Here is a 16345-nt window from a genome sequence, read left to right on the forward strand (position 1 = left end):
TCAAACCCATCTTTGCATGAAATGTTCCATTGGGTGGATATATGCTAACAAGTATAATATCCTTTTCTTATACTGATCCCTTTATCATTACATAGTGTCCTTTGTCTTTCATTATGAAATTTGTTTTAAAGACTATTTTATCTGATATGAGTATTGTTATACCTGCTTTCTTGTCATTTTCATTTGCATGTACCATTTATCTTGTGGCTTATGTCTTCTTTTCCTCCCCTTCCTATTGTTTTGTTAGATATGTTTAAAAATTACCTTTTCTTTAACTGCAAAGTTTGACTTGGGTTTGTATTGTGATATAAATATTCCCAGTAAAATATAGACAACTAGGCATGATTGAGGATTGGAGGATGAATTCATGATCGATTTGATGTGTGTGTTAGTCACTCAGTTGTGTCCAACTCTTTGTGACCCTATGGACTGTAGCCCACAAGACTCCTTTGTCCATGGAATTCTCCAGGCAAGAATACTGGAGTGAGTTTCCATTTCCTACTCTGACAGGATATCGGACATCTCTTGATATTGCCAATAGTTTTCTTCCAATCTTAGTCACATTACAAACCTCTGTGACCCTGCTTCAATTTCATCCTAGGTTTCTGGTTTGAGCACTCAGGAAAATGCTGGATTGCAAGTAGTCTGAAGATAGCTCAGTTTGGGGGTAAGAACTGACACTTTTCATGTTGTAAAGGCCTAACAAAGTGAATCCTAAGGAGAAAACAGAAGTGGGAAGAAACTAGGAAAGTAAAACAAACTGTAGAGGACATGCTTGTGGTGACTCATTTAGTCTCTAAAGGTAGTAATGGGTGGATAGAAATTAAACTTCATTATAACAAAAAAGAGAAGGGAAGATGAGAGTGTAAAGTTTGAAGTTGGGTAGCTGGGAAGTGATAAGTTATCTGATATGATGAATAGTCATTTAATATCTCAACCTATGTCATGATGATACATTTAATATTGTTTATAATTATCCTTTCAAGGGGAATTTATTTTTATCAGAGGAGATTTATACATTAAAATATTTATTTAATAAGATTAAAGCTGAATGTAAGAACTAAGGCAGAGAAAGAGAGATGGTATTTTGAAAATGATGGACTCTGTGCCAGGTACACTATGGTAGGCAATGCAGTAATTTCTCAGAATAATTAGGGACAAATATTTTTAAATATGTATTGAAAATAGGATTATGATTCATAGAACTTCTTTAATGACAATAGAAATGAAGTAACAATGGATGTGAAGAAAAGGCATATGTACTGCCAAGATTTAGCAATCTAGTTTTAAAAGAAAAACTTGAAGTATTCTAAGTTTGCAATGTATATGATTGAGATGGAAGCAAGATAACTGCATGGGTGGTTAAACCTCAGTTGCCTCAGATCTTGTAGAATATGGAAATAATTTCTCAGAGGCATTTGAAAATTGAAAATATAAATAGCACACTTAGAGGTCCATCTGTCCTTTCAACTGGAGTCCAGAGTTTCCTATTTTCTGGAGGTGTGTGATAAGCTAAACTCTTCAAATAGCCCAAATGTGAGAATTTCCTGTTCAAACCTGAAGTGACACATTGATGAGAAATCATCTTTTTCCACTCTCACTTCACTCTGAGCCTTCACAGGGCAGTATGTGACTGTCACAGACATTGTTTACTCTTGTCCTGGATTTATGTTTTTAAATTTCTCCTTTAATTACACAGCTATAGCAGGCCTCTTTTATGAGAGTAACCTGACCTCCCCACTAAAGGATGCACGACTTTCTGGCCAACAGAAGGTATGTGTCCCTCCTCTCCTGTCTCTCTACTAGACCATCTCACTTAGTGGGAACTAGCAAATGTTAGATGTGAAGCAACTGAAGTATAGTTAATATACAACAAAATCAAAGTATAACACTAATTTTAAAAAAATAACTCAGGGTAAAAAACAACCATAAAATATCAAATATGATGGAAGATTTCTCCAAGTATTCAAATTAGTGTCTGTAGAATGCTAGTGAAGTGCATATTTGGATTTGTATATAATCTTAAGTGAAAGCTGCAGGCATCTTGACAGAGAACAACTAGTTTGGGATTTTATAATCAGTAGAAGGTAGGTTTCTTGTATAATAATATGTTAATATATATTTCTCTCAACTTCTATAAATAGATTCTTGGGAAAGAATTCATTGCATAAAAAGGCCAAACATAATTCTTTATATATGCACTTAGATTGAATAAAATCAGTTTTATTTTTAATAAAAATCAAGATGAAGTAGCTTCCTAAATGCTAATATAAATGTAACTGTAACTAATGAAAGGATTTTTTAAAATATTGAACAAACATTTCAAAAAAGATGTACTATACTAATTAAAGACACTCTTGTTTAACAAATTGCTTTCCAGGCTCTAACTGATATGAATCAGAAATAGTAACACAGAAATTGTAACTTAAACAGTAGTTAAAAACTAATATTTATAGGACATATAGGTACCAGATTGAGTGCTCAGTGTAACAGGCATTATATATTACATATTATTTCCATGTTAGATTAATAATATAGGTTACTAAACACTAAATAACTTTTAAAGAACACGCTTCTTTAAGTTTCAAATCCATAATCAATTTCCAGATCTTTCTGACTAATGCATCCATTGACTGAATTATTAAGCTATGTTTTCTGGATTTTATAAGCAATTATCATCACATACAAATAAAATGACCTTTACTAACTTTAACATCTATAGGATCTTTCTGGAAGTTTGAACCAATAGTGTTCTTTCATGAATGGCCTATATTTGTTTATCATTTTGTGGATTCAGACCTTAGTGATTAAATCAATTATCAATTACATTTGTAAAATAAATATTTTTTAGTCTTTTTCTATTGTTTTATTTTTAATATTGTTTAGGTTATGTTTAGTTTGTCATGTAATATTTTTCAATATATGAAGTAGTACCTCAATTTTTAAAGTTTTCTCAGAATTCCTCAACCATTCAAAATAAAGAGCATTTGGTACCCCTTTTAATAAATAAATGTAAGTCACCATATACTGTAATTTAGTGCAGGAAATGCCAACTTTATCCTCATCTTTAAAGTACTTAGTCTATAACAAGTGTTGGATTTCAAAATAATCAAAATTATAGTTAAATCTCTGTTGTAATACACAATATTTTCATTTTAATACAAGCACTGTAATGCTGTTAAAATATTTCTGTGGAATCTGACTTTAACTTAATGAGGATATTATTAGTCATGAACTTATTATTCCCTGATTTATTGCTTTTCATGTTTAACCAATAATATATTGTCAAATATAAAATATATTTTTTTAAAAAAGTGTTCTATCATGAAATCCTTGTTTGAAGTTCCAAGGAATTTAGAATCAGGCTTTAAGTTTGTTCAGCTGCAAAGTGAACACTAAGGTCTTTGCCCCGCCCCATGTTATTGCAGTAGGATTCTTGTCTCACATACACCACTTATTCCTCAGTTCACTTAGAGCACAGTCCTTGACATCACTCAGCTTCAGAGATGAATAACCAAGGAGTAATCTATGCAGAAATGAAGGGAGTCAAGAACTCAAAGAGACAGCGAATGAAACCTAAGGGCTCTAAAGGTTCCATTTCAATAGCTCAGCAGGAATTAACATATGCTGAATTAAATCTTCAAAATGCTTCTCAGAATCTTCAAGGGAATGAGGACAACTACCACTCCAAAGGTAAAACATTACCAGTCACTAGGTGGAACTGTTCCAGGATATGCACTTGGGGTGCAAAGGTGTGGAGAAGGAGTAGGGGATAAGCTCACATATTTTTCATTTTGAAGAAGAGAGCTTAAAATTGGGTATGGTATCTAATGTGAAATCAGAGAACTACTTTCATTCTGGCATTACTGAAATTTGTAGTCTTTAATCAACAACTAATGCAGCATTATATTTGCTGAAAATGCAATGGTATATTCTGAGAGAAAGACTACAGTTGTAGAAATTGAATTTGGGGTCGAAGATTATATACATAACTCTATATTTACACGGGTTCTAGTGTAGGCTACTGTCTATGGGGTTGCACAGAGTCCGACATGACTGAAGCGACTTAGCAGCAGCAGCAACAGCAGTGTTATGTCTACTCTCTAAACAATTGTCCCCATCACTCCTTTCTCAATAGTTCCTTTTCTCTCCCTGCAGGTTCACCATCACCTCTAGAGAAGCTCATTGCTGGGATCCTCGGAATCATCTGCCTTGTCCTGATGTCCACTGTGGTAACAATGATCGTTATTACTCCCTGTAAGTACATTTTTAAAAAACTGTAAGGGAACTTTTCGCTTTAATGATGGTCAGTCCTCTAAACATTTCATAATATTATAGAATGTGCCTATCATTAAAATATATGCATTTAGAGTAAATGTGGAATGGTAATTCTGAATCTGTCAAAAATATACAACACAGAATATTTACAGAGGGTACGTATTTGTATATTCTGATTTCATAACTCAAAAACATGTATTAGGAGATTGAAAGAACTCATTGATAAACACAAATTAAGTCTTTATTCGTTAAAACAAATACTGTAAGAGGTGGTGGCATCTGTACCTTTTGGTTTCTGAAATATTTTTTTCCATTAAATCTTCATTGCTTAATTAATTTTTCTTGGTAAAATCAGTTTTATTTTAGATTACTCTAATCCTAAACAATAAACCAAATTTTAAACTCAGAAACTAAAATCATTATGATTTATTTAGAACAATATTAACTTCTGTAATGATTAATTTTGTAGCTACTCTAATACAGGACCAGAATAACTCCTCTCAGATAACAAGGCTCCAGAAAGGTACATAATGATTTTAAAGCTCTGGCACACATACAGTTGGTATTTTGTCTCTATCTTAGGCTAATGAAAATAAGAATAGATTATGGGGTAGAACATAAATTGGAAAATAGAGCAACAAATATTTATAAGTAATGATTATAGGAGAATGCTTCTGCCTATACAACAATATGATCAATATGAACAATACAACAGTTGTTGAAAACTAGTTCTACTTTCCTTCTGCTATAATATGATAAGAGACAAATAAGTTTATTATTCTAAAGCAGAGGTTTCAGTTCTTGATTTTCAGGATGTGTAAAGAGTGGATATTTCTGTGTGCTTGCTTTATATGGAGACATAAATTGGGTTATGAGAGACTAACCCTTTCTGTGAATATATGTGTTGGTTTGTTTAATATGTACCAGCCTTGAGGATGCATAGATATGTTGTCTAAACATGTATATCATATATATGTTTATATCTATGCATACATGTTGGAGAAGGCAATGGCAACTCACTCCAGTACTCTTGCCTGGAAAATCACATGGATAGAGGAGCCTGGTAGGCTGCAGTCCATGGGGTCACTGGGAGTCGGACACGACTGAAGCAACTTAGCAGCTGCAGCAGCATGCGTATATGTAAACTGACTTTTATTTTCTAAAATTCAATATTTTTTGGCTAGTAATTCACAATCTTTCTTCAGAATGCCATTGTGGTCGTTGTTCAAAAGACTGGTTTACATATTCCAACAACTGCTATTATATTACTTTTGAAGAAAAAACGTGGAATGGGAGTTTGACAGCCTGTGCTTCTAGGAACTCTACTCTGCTTTATATCGATAATGAAGAGGAACTGGTAAGATATCAGATGTTTCCAACATTTTGTTAAAGGCTTGATTCAGTCAGTGTTAAATTTGTTAGAATTCACTTAGGTTTTTGTATGTATTTGTAGTTTGTTTAAGGCCTGCTATTTTATTAAATAATGGAATACAACTTTATGATACTTTATTAATATTTTATCCTATGAATGCATGCTTGATTATTTCCATGTTTGTTTTTCACTGAAAACCACACTTCTACAAGTGCTATTATATTCTAAGATAAACTGTGCTCTTTAATTTTAATATATATCAAGGAAAGTATACATATCATACATTTTCATATAGATCACAAAATAAATAGAACCATGTAATTACACATCAGATCATGGATTAGAAGTTTCAGCTTTCCAGGACCCCATCCCCTGTAACGTCTCATCACTTGTGTGTCCTCCTATTTACCCACTGTCGTGGCATTTGATGTTATAGAATCTCTTTGCATGTTTTTGCTCTTCATGAACATAGAATCAAACAGTATGCAATCTTCTTTCAGTCTCTGCACACTCCCATGAAATAGTTTTGCAATTTATCCATATTCTTGCATTTACATTGTATTTGTTAATGTCTACTACTCATTATGTAAATATAACATTTAAAATCCATTCTATCCAGTATCTCTGAGTGGAGATGGAGTCTTATGCCTTCAGGGAAAAGAGGCTTCCTGGGTTCAGTACTTTTAGACATGAGACCCTCTTTGCTGGCCCCACCTCCATCTCAGCCTCCCAACTCTAGTTCTCTTTGTGGAAGCAGGAGAAGAACTTTCTCTAACTGCTCCTTGTTAGCAGGTGTCCTGATGGACACTTTGTAAGGCTCACATGGCATTGTCGGCAGGATTCCCCTCAACACACTGGAACAATGGAATGGCTTATCTGTGCCCTCTCTTACAGCTAGGCTGGGTAGGTCATTTAGCAGGTCTAGGTCATTTTCTTCTTTGGGGGAAGATATAAGATGCCCCTAATTGTTGTTCCCTAACCTCACCTTGTTCTCTCATCCTGGAAAGTGGTGAGAGATTACATGAGAGTCAAGCTGCTGCTAAGTGCCCAACCACATCACCCTTCTCTTTCCACCTTTCAGAGTTCTCCATTCCTGTGTCTTTCATAAGTGCCCATGTTTACAGTTGTACTTAACAGGGAGGAACAGAGAAAAATGAATCTCTGACACTCTATCTTATCTGCTGGATTCTAGCAATACAGAAAAAGATTGATTTGGGGTCTATCTAGGCAAAGAATGGTGTGGGTCCCAGAAAATCAAAACTTTGTCGTTCATGTCACTTATTTTCTCTATTTCAATCCCTTAATTTTCTTCTAAAATTGAAACTCAGAAAAATAGTAGCAAAATTCAGTGATATAATCACAGTATCCGGAAAAACGAATGTCACAGCATCTGAAAACATTTAAAACATTGCTATGTTTAATTTGACAACATGGGTAGCAATTAAACTGCATGAATCAGACTTCTTATTAACATAAGAAAAGCAATGAAACTGATAAACATAAATGTTTGAGTTTATTTTTAATCAAAAGTGCAGACATTGGTTAATGCTTCAACAAATATTAAAACTTTCAATTTTGTATTTTTAATGTTAAATTAGATTCTAACACTCTCATCTTGTTCAGAAAACTCAGGATCGTATGAAAGAGCACACTATTTGCATTTTAAGAATTAATAAATTCTTTCATAGTGATTAAATGAAAATACTTTTGTGTAGAAATTTCTGAAGTCCCTATCAATTACGTCATGGATTCCAGTCTTTCGTGAAGGCCGCGGTCATCTGTGGATGTGGCAAAATGGCTCAACTTGCAAACTACAGTAAGTTTTTTAAAACTATACTATATAGAGAAGGAACATATTTTAAAAATATATTTTAAGAATATTATTAAAACATTTGTTTTGGTTGAATTACACAAAGATGAAGGATGATGAAAGTTAATAAAATGTTGATAGAAATATTAGAAAATGGGATACGCAGTATTCCATTTTCCTAATAACAAACTCTGCCTGAAATTATGTTAGAAACACCATTACCCACTTTCAAAATATCTTTTTTATTACTGTTATACAGAAATGCTATAACTTCATAAGCTGTCCTCATATATCATAAAAGAATTATGCAATGCTTTCCATTACAGGATATCAGACTTCTTACCTGAGAAAGGAAACTGTGCAGTGCTATCCATGGGGGACATAAAGTCAGATGACTGTGAATTCCCACATAAGTATACTTGCAAGCACAAGCTTGAGAATTAAAAAGTAAATTTGGCTGCTGTTGGGTAACTTCATCTCTTAAATGGAAATAATAGTATGATTACATAAATTTCAAAATGTATTATACTGTTTTTCTAATAATGGAAGTTTTTTTAAAAAAACTATTGACATTTAATATGCACACCAGAAAGTATAGATATCATTCCTTTGGTGTCTGACTGTTTTGCTCAATAATATATTTATGGCAATCAAACTTTCTAAAGCATGGTGTATGGACCGTTTACATGAAATATCAAAAATAAGAAAAGAGAGACCAGAAGCAGATTAGTGGTGACCAAGAGCTGTGGGGAGGTGGGGATACAAAATGACTGCTAGCTGAACAGTGATGAATACTTTCTAGATTTTGATAGTGGCTATGGTTGCAAATTGGAAATGTATATAAAATAACTGATTATACATTTTAAATGGATGAATTTTATGCTATGTAAATCACATCTCAATAAAGCTGTTTTAAAAAACTGTTTTATTAAAACTGCATTTAATCTTTAAAGTAAATTGTAAAGACAGTCATCTTTGCAATATTGATTCTTCCAATCAGTACCATGCTTTATCCTTCCAATAATTTAGGTTTTCTCTTAATTTCTTTATATTTTATTTATTTAATTATTTTTGGCCACTCCAGGTAGCAGGTGGGATCTTAGTTTCCCAGCCAGGAATCCAACCTGCACCCTCCACGCTGGGGAGCACAGAGTCCCATCCACTGACTGTCAAGGAAATCCACTTAGCTTGTTTTACATTTTTCAACATTGAAATCTTAGAGAAATATGGATATTTCATAGCCATGCTTTTGTAAATGTCATCGTTGCTTTTTAAATTTTTAGTAATTTTTGCTGCTGCAGCAGAAATAAACAAACAAACAAACAAACAAAAAGAGGTTTACAGGCTGATCTTATGTCCAATGACCTCTCTGATTTTATGTATTAAGTCTATTGTTTCAAATTTACATTCCTCTGGATTTTTAAAATAAAAACAGATATTGCAACTATAAATAATCACATTTTATTTCTTCTCTCCAGGTGCAATTGCTTTGTTTTCTTCTTGACTTATTTTTACACTGCAAGCTTTTATCTTCAATGTCAAATAGAAAGTACTGTAAAGGTCCTATATGTATCATTCCTATATTATGGGAATATATTCCAATACTTTATCTTCAAGTATGAGGCTTAAGGATTTTTTGATCATACTTTTTTACTATGAAAGCAATTCCATATTATTTATTTTTTCTTATAAATTTTGTAACCAGTCAGTAGTGTTTCAGTTTTATTTTTCTTCAATAGAATGAGAAATGATTTTTTTAAAATAATGCTTATGTATGGCAAAAACTATCACAATATTGTAACTAGCCTCCAATTAAAATAAATAAATTAATTTAAAAAATAAAGTTTATAGTTTTTCCTCTAAATATTCTTATTTACTTCAAATATTAACCAAACATTCCTGGAATGAAACCACAATGATCATTCTGTATTTTCTTTCTCTTAAAATCAGTGCATGTATCATACTTAGATTAAAATATTTTCTTCATCAATTTTCACAAAGAGACAGGACTGAGTTCCTTAATATTATGTAAGCTGGCAAGTTTTGTTCTCAAGGCTCTATTGGGAAGCATTCCTTTTTTTTTTTTATTTATCTTACCTGGAGACTTTGTGAAAGGCCTGGTATAATTTTAAGTGTTATTATTCACTACTGTTACCATTAGAGTTTCTAGAATTTTTTTTGTAGGAACTTTATACAATGAACACATGGTAAGTTTATTCAGGATCCGAGTTGTACTGCATTTGGTAAATTGCATTTTTTAGGCATTCTCTTTTTCATTTAGATAGAATATATTTATAGTATGCTTTTCTTATCTATTTAACATCGGTAAAAACAACAATGGTGTTGTCATATTTATTATAGATGTAAAAGATTTATGTCTTCTCATTTTTTCTTTAAATGTCTTTTATCAATTATACTACCTTTCAAGTGAAAATCACATTGACCATTTTATTCCTTTCTAATGTACTTGCTTTCTTTGTCTTAATTTTGCATCATTTATTTTCCTTTTACTTCTTTATTTGGACTATACTTGAACTAAATTTCACCCAGATTGCTTTTTAAGTTTTAGTTTCTAGTGGCACCTCCTCAAATGTATTCCTTCTTATTTTTTTGTCTTCAATGTATGCATTTAAGGCAATCAATATTTCACAAGGCAGATTTTACTATTGCATTTTCCTTTTAAATCATATAAAATTGAAAACTTTGTAGATTTTTCTTCGGTTCATATGTTATTTATAAATGTGTAACTGAACTTAAAACCAGATAAAGGTTTTCACATTTTTGGTTATTACCTTCTAGCTTAGATTGTAAAAAATTTGTATGAATCTGGAAGCAATCTATATCTCTATTATATACAGCTGATGTGAATGAGGAGAAATCTTGAATTTTTATTTTTTTATAATAAATTAAAAATTAAATTTGAATACTCACATTTCAAATGTCCATCTGCCAAACTTATGGCTGTTATAGTGACACTACAGTTCTATATACTTCATATTAATATAACCAGGATTATGAATATATAGTGAATTTTTGGAAAATTTTAATGTAATTAAAAATGTGAGTATTCTATACAAGTATATAAGTGTGTGTGTGCACAAATATTTTGGTTAATTGTCTAGTTTAGATCTATCTGTAGCCTTACTAGTATAGCTGCTTGCCAGATGAGCAGTGAGAAGTAATTGTTTAAATCTCCATTTATGATTATTTAACCTACATACTTTTCTCAAATCTTTGTTGAACTTGTACTATTAAGTGCATGCAGGTTTTTTTTTGTAATTACTAATGGTTTGGGTCCTCAGTATATTGTTATGAAACAGGCTTCATCTTTTCTAACAAGGTTCTTCCCTTGTATTATGACAGTACATTAACTTTATTAGTTCTATCATCTTGTGTTGCATCATAGCATTTTTCATCTTTTTAAATTTCCTCTTTATTTTTTAAAAATTCTAACTAGGATGGCAGTTATTAAAATAACTCTTCTATATATATAGCTGTATTAAACAAAATGTTTTAAATTATGAACATTCTTACAAGTGGAAGGCTATTTCATATATATTTAACCTAATTTTTAAATTACTGTAAACTTTATATATTTTATTTGTATGTAACTATATATAATTAATTTTAAGTATAATATATTGTTGCTTTGAATTCTACTTTATTTTTTCTTATTTTTCCAAATAAATATTTTTTATACTCATCTGTAAGAATTTATTCACTCAATATGCCTTAGTTTAATTCGTGCCCTACATTTTGCAGCTTGTATTCTTTACTCAATAAAGTCCAAGTTAGTACTTTCACCCACTTCTCAAACAATGAAAGGATATATTTATTCTCTACTTTTATTTACTGCTCATGCTGTATTTGCTCCCTTGAATTCTAATACAAATATATATTTACAATTTGAAATTTTATCATTAATATTTTACCTCTCAATATCTATTTGGATGTAGTCACACAAGTTCTTTTCTTCAAATTGTCTTTTCTAATAAAATTTTACCTAGATTAAGAGTTCCTTTTTTAGAAGACCCTAAATATTTCCTTTATATAGAGTCATTTAAAAAACTTCCTTGAAAATGAATTGGTCTTGTCATGAGGTTAAAAGGGCATTTTCACTTGTTATTGACTTCCAATTTATCTATCTCTCTTAGGTCACTAAGTATGGCCATTAATAGACATAGTTACAAATCGATATATTCATATCATAAAAAGTAAATTCAAACTACTTTTAGTGTTTTGAGTAATTTTATCTTTGCTATATGTTGTCTGAACATAGATTTTATTAAAGTTAAATGCCAGAGAAAGTGAAAATGAAAATGTAGTCACTCAGTTGTATCCGACTCTGCAACTGTAGCTTGCCAAACTCCTCTGTCCACGGAATTCTCCGGGCAAGATTACTGGAGCGGGTAGTCATTCCCTTCTCTAGTGGATCTTCCCAACCCAAGGATCGAACCCATGTTTCCTGCATGGAGGGCAGTTTCTTCAGATTAAACTCATATTTTGGCATATAACAAAGAACCTGACATGTATAACATTATTTAATTGAAAACAGCAAAGTGTATGACAGCAGTAGATATAACTACTTCAAATTTTAAAAATAAACAGTATATTTTACATTGTGTGACATTTTACATTCATCTCTAATGAATGTTTCAATACCTATAATTCTAAGATGTGAGTAATAGAGAAAATTATCAATTTAGTTTATGAAAATAAAATATAATGGATAGATACAACCATATAGGTAGCCATTAGTGATTGTTTTAGAAGTCTCAAATATTAGTCTTCATTACAAGGACATAACTGAGTTTACATTACATTTTTCTAGATTTCAGAAAGTTAAAAATAGTGTTTCCCTGAATTCAATGTTCTAGAAGTGATGCTGAAAGTGAATATCCTTAGGAATGGTAGATAAACATTTATCCTTTTCTTGATACAAGTGACAACTGATGAAAAAAATCCACTTGAAGCAAATTTGATAGTTTATTTAATGTTTTATGTATTGTGTATTCATGTGTGTTTTGCAAAAAGGTCAACATTTTCTGCCTTCCCCATTTTCTTGTGAAGTGAAAATTTAAAAGCTTATTTCTCCCCCTATGGAAACTTGGGCTTTTGTTATTTACAACAAATATTCCTATTAAAAATATATATAGCAAGTTATGATTTGAGGATCATCAATGAATGATATGGTGAGTATTCAATATTTTTATCTCTGCCATGGTGATATAGCTTGATATTGTTTGATATTTTATCCTTCCCAAAGACATTTATCTTTATCAGAGGAAACCTGAATAAGTTATTTAGGAATAATATAATTAGATGCAGCTATTTTAAGAACTAGGGCAGAAAAATAAAAAAATAAGTTTAGGCATTCATCTTTTTGTAACAGTTATTTTAATGTAGACAAGGTAGTAAGTCTTCTGAGTTAGTGACAAATGGTATGGAGTAGCCCTCATAGTCAGCAATAGAGTCCGAAATGTAGTACTAGGGTGCAGTCTCAGAAGAGACAGAATGATCTCTGTTCCCTTCCAAGGTAAACCATTGAATATCACTGTAATCCAAGTGTATATCCCAACCAGTAATGCTGAAGAAGCTGAAGTTGAACAGTTCTGTGAAGACCTACAAGACCTTCTAGAGATAACACCCCGAAAAGATGTCCTTTTCATTATAGGGAACTGGAATTCGAAAGGGAGAACAAATTGAAGCATGGCAAAAGCTAACAGAGTTTTGTCAAGAGAACTCACTGGTCATAGCAAACACCCTCTTCAAACAACACAAGAGATGACTCTAAACAGAGACATCACCAGATGCTCAATACCGAAATCAGATTGACTATATTCTTTGCAGTCAAAGATGGAGAAGCTCTATACAGCCACCGAAAAAGCAAAAACCATCACTCAGAGGAAGTGGCAAATAGATCCAAGGCATTAAATCTGATAGCCACAATGCTTGAAGAACTATGGACCATTCATGAAATGGTTCAGGAGGCAGTGATCAAAACATTCCCTACAAAAAAATGCAAAATTGCTGTCTGAGGAGGTTTTACAAATAGCTGAGAAAAGAAGAGAAGCTAAAGGCAAAAGAGAAAAAGATATACCGATTTAAAAACAGTGTTCCAAAGAATAGCAGGGAGAGATAAGAAAGACTTCCTCAGCTATCAATGCAAAGAAATAGAGGATAACAATAGAATGGGAAAGACAAGAGATCTTTTCAAGAGAACTAGAGATACCAAGGGAACATTTCATTCAAAGATGGGCACAATAAACGACAGAAATGGTATGGACTTAACAGAAGCAGAAGATATCAAGAAAAGGTGACAGAATACACAAGACAACTATACAGAAAATATTTTCATGACCCAGATAACCATGATGGTTGATCACTCACCTACAGCTAGACATCCTGGAATGCAAAGTCAAGTGGGCCTTAGGAAGCATCATTACAAACAAAGCTAGTGGAGGTGATGGAATTCCAGTTCAACTATTTCAAATCCTAAAAGATGATGCTGTGAAAGTGCTGCACTCAAAATGCCAACAAATTTAGAAAACTCAGCAGTGGCCACAGGACTGGAAAAGGTCAGGTTTCATTCCAATTCCAAAGAAAGGCAATGCCTTAGAATGTTCAAACAACTGCACAATTGCACTCATCTCACATGCTAGCAAAGTAATGGTGAGAATTCTCCAAGCCAGGCTTCAACAGTACATGAACCATGAATTTCCAAATGTTCAAGCTGGATTTAGAAAAGGCAGAGGAACCAGAGACCAAATTGCCAACATCTGCTGGATCATCAAAAAGCAAGAGAGTTCCATAAAACCATCTACTTCTGCTTTATTGACTATGCCAAAGCCTTTTACTGTGTTGATCACAACAAACTGTGGAAACATACAGAGCATGAGATGGTTGGATGGCATCATTGACTCAATGGGCATCAGTCTGAGCAAAGGTTGATAGTTAAGGATAGGGAAGCCTGGAATGCTACAGTTCATGGGGGAGTGGGGATGTGAATCATCCAACAGGACTTAGCAACTGAAAACAGCAATCCTTAAATAACTACTGTTAATGGATTATGATTGTTTTCGTTATAACCAAAAGACATAATGCTAATACAGTGAAAAGAAATATGTAAGGCCATGTAGTAAATCTTCTGAATTAGTGACGTGTTGTATGTGCTAAGTCAGTTTAGTCATGTCTGACTCTTTGCGACACTACGGACTGTAGCCACCAGATTCCTCTCTCCATAGGGATTCTCAGGCAAGAATAGTGAAGTGGATTGCCATGACCTGCTCCAGGGCATCTTTCCCAGGGATTGAAGCCACATCTCTTTGTCTCCTGCATTGGCAGGAGGGTTCTTTACCACTAGCTATAACTGGGAAGCCCTAGTGACAAATATTGTTAATAGACTTATGACTTATTCCACAACAGGAATGAAAACAGAGTATAAGGAAATGAAAAATGTAATGACAAGATTTAGCAACTGTATATGAAAGTAGAACTTAAAACACTGAAGGCACCCTTAGCAAAGCCTAAGTTTGCAGTATGTGTGATTGAGATAAAAACAAGTTAACAATATTGTAGTCATCTTTTTCTCAGTATCTTTTAGAAAATGAAAAAAACTTCTCAGAAGCACTTGCCAAAGGGCAAACTAAATGACACATTGCATACCCAAAGTCTCCTATATTCTGGAGTTGTGTCATGAAATAAATTGTCTTCAAAATACTCAAGTATAAGAATTTCCTGTTTGAACTTTGAGACATGTTGATAAGAAATCTACCTTTTCCACTATTGCTTCACTGTGGGCCTTCACAGGGCAGTCTGTGAAGACCACAAATACTGTTTACTACAGTAACTTGGTCACCCACAAGAGGAGGCAGGACTCTGGCATACAGAAGGTATGTGTCTCTCTCCTTCGTAATTCCTCATCTCATTTGGTAGGAGGTTACCCATGTCTAGATATGGTTCAATTTAGGGACAATTTATATGTAGCCAAATCAAGGATATATTTGAATAATTCTGAGAATTATATAAGTGTAAAATATGAAATATTATGGAGGATTTTGTAAAATATTCAAATCCTTGCCTGTTTATTATTCAAGTGCATATACACATGTGTAAATGAGTTTCTAAATCAATGCAATTTAAAGTGAAATCTTATAAGCACCATGACAAGGAATGGTTACTGCTGTATTTTGTCATCAATAGAGATATATTTATATATGTCATTAAACATTTCACTCAGCTTTTAACAATAGATTCTTAAAGGGGATTCATGAAATTGTGAAGGGCCAGTATAATTCTTCATAACTCTAGATAAAATAAAAGCAGTTGAGTTTTAATAAAAATAAGACTGATGCAGCTTCAATAAATCCTAATTTAAATCCAATTATAAACAACCAAATCCTTCTTAAAACCTTGAACAAAACATTGAATAAAAAAGATAAATGACACAGACACAGAGATCCTGTCTAAGAAATTATGTTACATTTTTCTGACTGATACGAATGGCATTATGGCAATTATATTGAAATAATAAAATAAAATATAAAATTTGATGTGACTTTTATATGGTCTATATAATACATATTTTATTAAAATTTTGGATTTGCAAACTAGTTTCTATATACTAAATAATTTTTAAAGGTCACACCTTGTACACTTCAAAGCCAGAAATAATTCTAGTTCTCACTAATTACTGACTCCAGTGACAGAATTATTAATATGCATTATCTGACATTTAATTGCTGATACAACTAAAGCTACCCTCATTGATTTGACACCTATGGGATTTTTCTGGAAGTTTGTGTCAGTATCGCTCTTCCATAATTGACTGACACTTTTATTTATCATTTTATGATTTCATATCTCAACCATTATCAATTGCTAAT

General features: G+C 32.5%; 1 protein-coding gene across 1 annotated transcript; it reads left to right on the top strand.

Moving 5' to 3' along the window:
- The first annotated feature begins 3506 nt into the window (after positions 1-3506).
- LOC138078141 (NKG2-A/NKG2-B type II integral membrane protein-like) lies at positions 3507-7904 on the top strand. The gene is made up of 6 exons (XM_068970698.1): positions 3507-3693; positions 4159-4257; positions 4748-4801; positions 5484-5635; positions 7366-7466; positions 7787-7904. Exons 1-6 carry the CDS (start codon positions 3507-3509, stop codon positions 7902-7904), a joined length of 711 nt encoding a protein of 236 aa, XP_068826799.1.
- The last annotated feature ends 8441 nt before the right edge of the window (positions 7905-16345 follow it).

Source organism: Capricornis sumatraensis, chromosome 4, assembly GCF_032405125.1.
Source record: "Capricornis sumatraensis isolate serow.1 chromosome 4, serow.2, whole genome shotgun sequence".
Lineage (NCBI taxonomy): Eukaryota > Metazoa > Chordata > Mammalia > Artiodactyla > Bovidae > Capricornis > Capricornis sumatraensis.